Source organism: Frankliniella occidentalis, unplaced genomic scaffold (genome assembly GCF_000697945.3).
Source record: "Frankliniella occidentalis isolate FOCC.00 unplaced genomic scaffold, Focc_3.1 Scaffold162, whole genome shotgun sequence".
Classification (NCBI taxonomy): Eukaryota; Metazoa; Arthropoda; class Insecta; order Thysanoptera; family Thripidae; genus Frankliniella; species Frankliniella occidentalis.
In genome coordinates this window covers 370,597-380,385 of record NW_026267288.1, presented here as the reverse complement: position 1 = coordinate 380,385, position 9,789 = coordinate 370,597, and the positions used below count along the sequence as shown (strand labels likewise).

Sequence of the window (9,789 nt, the reverse complement as noted above, 5' to 3'; positions counted from 1 at the left end):
GAAACTATTCCGAGATTCACACTAACAGGAAGTAATTGGGGAGAAACACAAAACTTTCCTTACTAACAGAACTGTATCTAGATTTGCTTGGCATGTGGACTAAATATAAGTTCAAACATGTACAGAAGCATGTACGAAAAAGAAAAATCAGTTTGTCAAAATTTAAATAAAATACTAGTAAGTAGGATTAGCATAATTGTAAACAATGAGGGCTGTTTCAAGTTTGATCTTCATCAAATTCAGTTTAGGTAACAACATACAGGAACAATGGATTACTATAGTGTTTTTTTAATTGTTTCTTGCCTGTGATTTTCAATTAGATAAATGAGATCAAATTTGTTAGATATGCAGAAAAGAATTGACCCATGCCAAAACTAGGTAAGTTTTCTGTCCCACGCCCTTAACCATGACATGCTCCAGAAATGTCATGAATGCTTTACTTGATCATGGCAATTATATTAAAACACAGAAAATAAAAATTTGTCGGGCCGACGTCGGTGCGACTGAACTAATCGTCTCGGCGCTGGCCCGACATTTAACAGGCACCCGGCTATCATCCTGGACTAGCTCCGCAGCTGCATGCCGTTGATCATGATGTTGGCCAAAGCGTTCCTCCTCTTCCTCCACGACCCGAGCCCCTGTGCATGGACCTGCAGCTGCCGGTACCAGGTTCGAGTCCGCTCAACATCCTCCGCCTGAAATGTAAGAGAAGAAGAAGTAGAAACTGTTTTAGAAAATTTGGAACACCGTGAATGAGAAGACTTATTGCATGTTGAACACGTACCTTGAAGACGAAGGAATCTTTGGTTGCAAGCTCCTGTACTTCAAAGTAGTCATCCCAGTCCACCTCGCAGCATACCATACATTTGTCCAGGAAGAGGGGGTCCTGCAATACAGTCAAAGTGTGTTAGAATGTTTCTTAAATAAAGTGATGCTCTGCCAGGCGTGGATCCAGGAAGGAAAGGGGCGGGGAAGAGGCCATGGGAACAAACCGCCTGGTGGGTGGGCAAAGTGTGCTGGTCACTTCACTTGCTAGTAGGCAAAAGCTGTGCCCTGGCCTGAGGTTTGCTGGATCCGCACGCGTGACCCGAAGTAGCCTTATAGGTCGTGATAGGTTTTGTCGGCGGGAATGGAAACAACCGTCATAGAGTGAAAAATAAAAATAATAAAAAAACGCATCGATGGCACTGACTCAAAGAAGGCATCAGGGGTACCAATCCTGTGCTTCTGGTCTAGCAGCATCTCCGACAAGGGAGCGAGTGATAAAGCTGTCAGTTCAGTCTTGTCCGGTAGTGGTCGAGAGGTCATCGGTCGCGAGGCTCCATCGGGGTCGAAGGGAGATTACGGTCACATAGTGGTCACATGGCGTCCACCGCGCGACTCGCAGCGACAAAACTACCTGTCTTCAAAACACCTCAACGGAGTCAGAAAAAAAAAAAAACACGAAAAGAGCCAACTTGTTTGTCGTTTCGTCATCGTAAAGGTAAGTTGATACACATTTCAGACGGACCGGGCCGGAAAACACACAGCACAGGACAATATTGCCACAACGCCGTGGGGCGCGTGACGGCCAGCAAGCGACCAACAAGTGGTCAGCAAATGGTCAGCAAGCGGTCAGCAAGCGGACAGCCCTCCCGCAGCACTGACCCTTAACAGCGAGTATCTCCCGCCCTTCTCCCGGAGCAGCAGCAGGGTGGCGGCGCGCACGCCCGGCTGCGAGGCGAAGTGCAGCGGCGCGTCCATGGGGGAGTCCGACGACTGCAACGGGGGAGAACATCCGTTAGTGCCTGACCGTTAACGCACCATAGGCGCCCGCTCCTGCCCGTGACCTACCGGGTGACCCTGCGTCACGAGCAGCGCGCTCACGGGGCTCATCTTGACGGCGCGGCCCCGGCGCCAGCTCGAGTCGGCGGGCTGCGCGAACAGCAGGCGGCCCTCCATGGGGAAGCTCACGTCCTGCGTCCACTCGAGCACCTCCACGGCCATCTGGGGAACGAGAAACGGTTTAGCGGTGTCAGCGAGGCGTCCAGCCCGAGGGGTATACAGATTGGGACTTCACTATAAAATCAAGCGTACAGTACACCCGTTTTTCTGTTTCCTGGATTTTTTTTGTTTTTATTTTAATTTCTTCCGATTTTTTTCCTGGATTTTTTGTCTTTTTTTTAGTAGGGAGTACCGGGTGTAACTGTGAATGCGCAGCAGTGTTGCGGGATTGCATACCCGCCAGGGCTGCAGGGGCCATGGTGCCTACCGGGCGAATAGGGTAGGCAAACCCGCGACACTGCCGCGCATTCACAGTTTCACCTGGTACACTGATTTTCTGAGTGAAGTTCCCTTCGGCCAAACCCCAAGTGGTAAGTGGTCGACAACCGGGTTTATCCTCACCTTCCTCAGCTTGATGTTGACCATGTCGCTCTCTGAGCCGCTTCTGCGCCCGTTGGTGATGGTGATCCGCCTCCAGAGCTTAGTCGAGCTGATGTCCTTGGCGACCTGGTGCATAGACATTTTTTGAATTAGTTAGAGCGTCGATAAAACGGGCTACAATTTGAGGGGGGGGGGGTGACCGCGCGTTAACCGCTTACCGAGTTCATGTGCTCGAGGTGCAACTCGATGTGGTGCTGCGCCTGCAGTAGGAGCTCCTTGGCGGGGTGCGAGCACGGGGTCACCTTGTAGAGCCGTGCCAGCAACAGCGGGTACTTGGTGACTCGCTGCACGGGGACCTAGAGATGGAAACAAGACGAAACATTACCACCAACCAACACGGGATGCGGAACGATATTCGTCACAATAATTCAAGTTTCGATCAGCAGTGATCCCGACCATGAGGAAGGAGTTGAGGTTCATGCGGCGCAGCACGGCGTTCTCCATCTGGGACACGCGCAGGAAGATCCGAAGCAGCTCCTTCTCCTTCTCCAGGCTGGCCAGCAGCAGGGAGGCAGCGGCCTGGAGGCAGCAGACAAGAAGAAAAGAACAGTCAGTCACATCGCACTCACAACAACATTTCGCGGAGTGTTTTCAAGTACAACAAGATAGCCCGGAACGTCGCACGAAAACTTCTCTATACATTTCTCAGTCAGTTGACCGTGTTTTGGCGCTGGGCGCAAGCAACCGACGGGGCCCGAGGGGGAGGGGGGCAGGAGGTGCGGGAGCCGCAGCAAGAGCTTCCTTGGTCGGTCGCGAGGGTCTTCAGGCGCATTAGAAGAAGCCCCGGGCCCTGACCGCGACGCGGCGCGCGGGAGCCGAAGCAGAGATACGCGTAAGTGATGGCCGACTGGGACCGGCACGTCCAGGGCGCCTATTTGGGGCGTCCTTATGCCGCGGCCCGTCGGGGCGAGGCGGGGCGAGGCGGGGCGGGGCGGGGCGCCCATTTGGAATGCACTCAAGAATGCCCCGCGCGTTTCCCGCGGGATCATCACTCGCAGGCCGCCGCGATAGCCTAATGGAATATTCGTCTATCTCTCGAAATATATTTATCGGCGTCATAAACGCTGCGCGAAAAGACGCGCGCGGCAAAAGTGGCGAATAGGGATCATCCACAAAGTACGTCCGTGATTCGCTGTTCCAAAACTGCCAAGTTCATCCTGTGCTAGCTTTCGGAGCGCCTGGTGGGTAGGCAACTCCTCGTATGTAGTGCATGTGTGTTCTGCGGGCTGGCCTACATTAAGCCTCGCAGTCGCTCATTTCCCCTTTTCGCTAAACGAATCTTAGAAAAATCGGACGTACTTTCTGCACGGTAAAAATAGTTTCTTGTATTTCAAGACCCGGTCTTGGATGCCATTGGCGTTCTCCATAAGATCCAAGACCGGGTCTTGAAATACAAGAAACTATTTTTACCGTGTGGATGGTCCCTTACTATCGTGGTTCAACAGACCCCTCTCTGCCCGACTCGGGCACCCTACCCTCCCTCCCTCCTGGCACTCCACCCCCGCGCAAAGCGAGCGCAGAGCCAGTGCATCAACTTATGTGAGAGTTTCTTCTCCAACCACACCCACGGGTCGAAAAAGAAACGAGCAAAAAAAAGGAGATTATGAGAGAGGAAACACCGTATCCTTGCACAATTCAAACATCAACAACAGGAAAAATCATCGACGCCAAAGTTGAGTCAAGCTGACAGTTTATGGCCCGTGAGCAAAGCAGTCCCCCGGCCGCGTTCAGCGGAGCGCTTCGAGACGGCCCAGAGACAAGGCGGGCGTATGTACATCGTGTATACATACAGGCCGACGTACTCGCGCGGGCCACGAGACGGACAACCCCGGAAAAGCGCCGCCGCCGCCGTCGCCGACATATGATGCCAGGCTAACAGGCTGGCTGTGGAATAATCGTCCGGCGCGCGACACACGGGCTCACACAGACACAGACACACACACAACACACTCACACACACACACATACAACACACTCACACACAGAAACACACAGACACAGCGCCTAGAGCCTCGCCAAAGCTACGCGCAATAACAATAAGGGCCCGACATTTAGTCCGGTCAGTTCAAGTGCTTCCGACGACGACGACGAACGACGAAACTTGCGCAAAAACGGGCCGTAAATCTGGCAAAAGCGAAACGCCGCCGCGCGCGAGCACACGCAGACATACACGCGGGGGGAGGGAGGGAGCTGCAGCCACTCGCGAGGCGAGGGCCGGCACCTCCGCAATGCGTCTAATGAGGCCGCGCAAAGCGTCGCGGACAAAGTCATCATTAGAGAGAAGCAGATCAGGGCGCGGGGGCCGCGCTAGCATGGCGGTGGTGGTGGCGGCACGGCGGCGGCAGAGGCTTATGTCACGAAAGAGTTTTGTGGCAAACAAAAGCCGTCTTTTTGCAGGAGCCTCGCGCGGGAGGGGGGGGGGGGGCTGGCTGGTCTCTAACGGTCGCATGGCAGCAGCAAAGCAGACGAAACAAACAATTATTCCTCTTTAGACATGAGCGGTGCGGAGCTGCTGCTGTCCGTCTGCTGCTGAAAGCTTCTTTTTTTCCTCTTCCAGGACGATGAGCACGAGCACTGCACTGTTGTACGGAGGCACGAGCGAGCAGACCCAGGCCCCTCGCCGCGCTTTAGCAGCCCCCCGTCGCATCTCATTCCTCACGCACGCTATGCTCCTAGAAATCCCACATCGTGATTTTAAAAAAAAATCTCCAAAAAACGGTCTTGAAAGACAATCGAGGCAAATTATTGTTAATAATAGTGAGAAAAAGACAACAGTCATCGGATGAATTTTTCAGATCGAATAGAACGATCCCACCCCCTTTTTTGAGGGAACTGAAACTGTTGCTTGCTCTATGACGATATAACCGATGCTCTATAACCAATAACTTATCATGCATTGCAGAAATGTTCTTGTAAAAAAATAAAAAAGAACAAACAATAATGCCAAAAACGAACAAAATAAAGTACTGCGAAATCAATAAGCTCAAAACTCAAATAATGAAGTACTTCCTTCTCAGATCGAGTATGTGCATTATTGTCGCATTACGCTCAGCCTTTGCCAGCAGCAGCAGCCCATAGCCCGGTGCCTGTTCTGCCGCGTTCCCCTTGCGCCCGACGCCGGCTAGACTGCATGCCTGCATCATCATCATCCCCTATAGTACTACCATACTCTATCCTACGATCCCCAGTCGGTCGGGGGGATCTATTAAGCCCCACCGAGAATCCCACAGTGTTAGCATTCCAGGCGGGCGCGTCCACACATGCACGCACACACACACGCACAGGCTCGGACCAAAACGCGCATAATGCAACGTGGGATTACACTCGCACACGAGCGCGCACGCACACGCACACACGATCACGCACGCACGCACGCGCACAGCCACATCGCGCGGAGCAGCAATGACCCGAGGGTCCATGCCGTGTGCGCCGTGCCGAGTGTACATGCCTGCGCAGGAATTTATATTACTTATATACAATGCTGAATGCTTCCTGAGCGAGATTTGAAGCGCGGCGGCGGTGGCATCGGCAGCGAGCAAGCGAGCCGACAAAAGAGTAAGCGCGGCACAGCAGCAGGCACGCTCCGCAGCAGCGAAGCATTTGGCGGCCTCTTAGCAACGGCAAAGACATAAAGTTCTAAAATTCTAAAAAAATTACGCAAATTTTATGAATTTCAGCCTGCAATTTATCAAGAACTCAAGTTGTTGAAAATAATATCGAGGAGTTTGCAGACCCTTTATGGGTGCCAGCTTACTGCTCTGCATTTTAGTTGAAGCACACCGTGTTCCTAAAGGTAGAAGGGTGAGGGGAGGAAGGGAGGGGAAGGGGGTAATATTACAGCGACTATTACACGGTCCTGACGCGGCATTCCAAGGCGTTTCCGACCAAATTTTAAGTGGACGGGGGAAAGGCCTCTGCCCTGCCGTTTTTACGGCCTTTAGCGCATTAGTGCTGCTTTGAGGCGAGCAGCAGCGGGAGCGGCGGGCATGGCCTGACCTCTCGGGCTCTCAAGCCACCGAACTCTCCGTGAGCCCCATAGCATAGCGCTGAGTGAGCTGAGTGAGCCTGCTCACCGAAGGGCCTAACAACACGCCAGGGAAAGGGGGGGGGGGAGAAAAGGGCAGCGTTCGCCATATTCTGGGAAGAGCAAACGCTCCCCCTCTCCTCTACCCCCTCGGGTCCATTGTCGTCGCGATGGCAGTGACATTGGCGAGTGTCGAGCCCGCGGGCGGCGGCGTCGCCACGGCGAGAATGGTCCTCCCCCCTGCAGTGCCCTGCCCTGCCCTGCGGGGTCGCTAACCTGCTGGCCTGCGCCGGGAGAGGGGAAGGGAGGGGGGAGATACCGAGCTGCCCGGAGGAGCCACACGGCTAGCCCGCAACAACTGGCCACCGAGGCGCTGCTGCAGCAGAGTCGCTTTGGCGCTTTTCAAGGGTCCCGAAACTGTACAAGCCGACGGTTGAGGACGTCAGCCTGAATCTCACAAAAGTTATTCGTTCGAAGTTCATCAAAGTTTCGACCAAGTTCAGAAGAGTTCGTCGACGTTCTAATCGAAATTCTTTATCGAAGTTGAAGCCTGTTTTCCCTTGGCGCTATCCCGCTCGCTGTCCCCTCTGATACGACGAAAACCGCCGCTATATCCAGAGTGACAAGGTTTCGTGACGGATCTTCTTCTCTCCGCCTCGCCTGTCCCGCGCGCGTCCCCCAAACTGTCTCCTTCTGGATGACTCCAGGCCCTCCAGTCAGAGGCCCCGCCACGAGGCGTCAAACAGCGTCCACGGCGACAATCCCGCTAGCAAAAGCCCGCGAGATGACGGCTTTTAAATTCAAATGAAACGGGCGTCATCCTAAAATATAAAAAATCAAAATCTTGATCTTTTCCCTTCCGCTGCGCTGCGTGTTTCCTTCGACTGCTCCTCGACTCGTCCCGCCTCGCCCCGCCCCTTCACCTCTGCTCTGCCCGCCCCGCCTGACGTTTACGGTTGTAATGGCACGGCGTGTATGATGTATTGCTAGACGTCAAAAGCTCGGTTAGGTCGTTGGCCGTCAGAGACGGGCCGAGGAGAGGAGGGCTCCGCGAGCCCTGCTCTACCCTGTCATGCGCTGCCCCGCCCCGCCCCGACGCGTCCGCCTCGCTAGCAGCTAAAGAGACGCCTGCCGAGTCGCGCCACGACGAGCACGGATCGCAACAGCCCACGAAAGAGAAAAGTAAAACATAAAACGACGTGACCATTTTGACAAAAAAAAGTTCACCTACTGTGGGCGGCGACCATTTGCACGCCGAGCGCCTTAGCAATTGAGATAGGCAAACCCGCAACACGCGCATGCATTCTGCACAGTATCGACAGCGTGCAGGCGTTCACTCTAAAAAAATCAGACAGAATTCTGTAACTTGCTACGAAGTAATTTGCATATCACTTTTGATACAAATACATGTAAAAAGTGATACAGCAGATTTCTAAAACGGATACAAAGTTCTGTATAAATGTGCCAGATTTTGATATCAGTTATAGAAATCTGTATCCATTTTAACAGATATTTGTATCAAAAGTAATATGCAAATTACTGCGTAGCAAGTTACAGAATTCTGTAATTATTCTTTTTAGAGCGTTTTCCCACGGTATATATTACAGACAAAAAGCCGCTAAGCGATCAGGTTCCTCGTTTGATTCCGTGCCGAGAGTCTTTTGCAAACAGACAACCAGCCCACGTCGTACCCGTGTGAATGTGCACGCCCACCAGGGAGGAGGTGAGCGAAACACCGGGAGCCACAAAAGCCATTAGGCGGCAAATTATCAGCTTTTATTGGAAGAGACAAACATCTGCAAAACACGTCCCGCTATCCAAACGAAAAGGATGATCACAAAACGAAAAACGAAAATCGTGCGTGATCCCATCCCCACCATTAACGACGAAGAGAGGTGGTGCGGCGGCGCCGCGCGGAGCAAAGCGTTTCCGATCAAAAACTCCCGCGCGCGAGTGAGTCGTGACGGCGGAACAAAACCCTCGGCTGCGGTCACGGAGGTCAACGAAAATTGGGGAACGAACGAGGAGGAGCGAATTCCTGAAATTCTGCCGCACAGATGTCGGAGCGTCGCGACAAGTCATTAGAAATTCCGAACTGAAGTCGAGGAAAAAAGACCTAAAAAGGCAGCTCCCTCGAGCCCTAAAAGTCAAGCCCATCCCGGCCGACTCCTAAAGTCCGCGAGTCGATTACTCAATAACGGGTCAGCGAGAGATAGAGGGGAGGAGGGAGGAAAAGAGAGGCAAAAAGACAGGAGCTCATTCCCGCAAAAAAAGAAAAGAACGACTAAAAATTAAGAATTTACACGACAGGGAAAGACCATTAAAGACAGCAGGGGCGAGGGTCAATGGCAGTGCCACCCAGGGTCCATCAGGCTGGACCTGGCTGGACCTGCCCCCCCCCCCCTCTCCCTCCCCTGGACCCGCGGGAACCCGAGACGAGGAAGAAAAGAGGGGAACCGGTAACCGGCGGGGGAGGGGCGGGGTGGTGGGCCAGCGGCCCTGACATCACACACTCTGATTTGCTTCACAGATCACTGGGCTGGCTGCGCGTCTCGCGGGGAAAGGCGGGGGTAGCAGGTGAGTCTGCGGGCGGGAGAGTGACATCTGCTCTGGAACTGCTCTTAAAGTGCGACGCGTTCGTCGATAACTTTCCAGCGCAGGAAATAGGCGGGTAAAGGGATCACCCGAAAAATATGTCCGTCATTTGCCGTTGCAAAAACAGCCAAGTTCAGCCAATGCAAGTTCTCATGGCGCCTACTACGTAGGCAACATCTTGCCAGATATGCATGCGTGCACTGCAGGGTAGCCTACCCCGAGTCTCGCAGGCGCCAAGCTGCCCTAATTTCCCAAATGAAATCTATGAGGAAAAAAGCGACGCACTTTCTGGACGATCTCAGAGGAGTCTGTGCACTCTCCACAGTGCAAGACGCCCAGACCCTTACCTGTCGGGTGCAGTAGTGCTCGAAGGCCCGGAGCATGGGCGTGGCCGCGAGGAACAGGCGGCCGATGTCGACGCTGAGGAGATCGTCGTCGCCCTGCTCCACGGCCATCTCCAGCGAGTCGCGCAGCCGCTCTGCCAGCGCCGTGGCATGTGCCTGCAGCTCCTCCGCGTTCAGGAAGATGGCGGTCAGCTTGAAAAAAAAAAAAAGTTTTCGAACTTGAAAAAATTGCCTTCCCTGACATCATAATGAGAAACACTTGTGAAGGATAAGGGAAAATTTTCCATGACGTGTGTTGTAAAGTTAAAATTCGAAATTGTAAAACTACAGGTACCTCGTGTCGACTTAGAATTCAGCAGAGAGTAAAAATGGGCAGTCAATTACAACATATTTTGTAAATAG

General features: G+C 53.2%; 1 protein-coding gene across 1 annotated transcript; it reads right to left on the bottom strand.

Moving 5' to 3' along the window:
* Positions 1 to 68: 68 nt before the first annotated feature.
* Positions 69 to 9,630, bottom strand: LOC113211444 (rho guanine nucleotide exchange factor 9-like; the record flags this gene model as incomplete). Its single annotated transcript, XM_052271441.1, has 8 exons — positions 69 to 695; positions 785 to 886; positions 1,648 to 1,758; positions 1,834 to 1,986; positions 2,386 to 2,490; positions 2,583 to 2,720; positions 2,821 to 2,943; positions 9,391 to 9,630. Coding segments are annotated over 8 exons (1,104 nt in total), but the record flags the coding sequence as incomplete, so codon positions are not given.
* Positions 9,631 to 9,789: the final 159 nt, after the last annotated feature.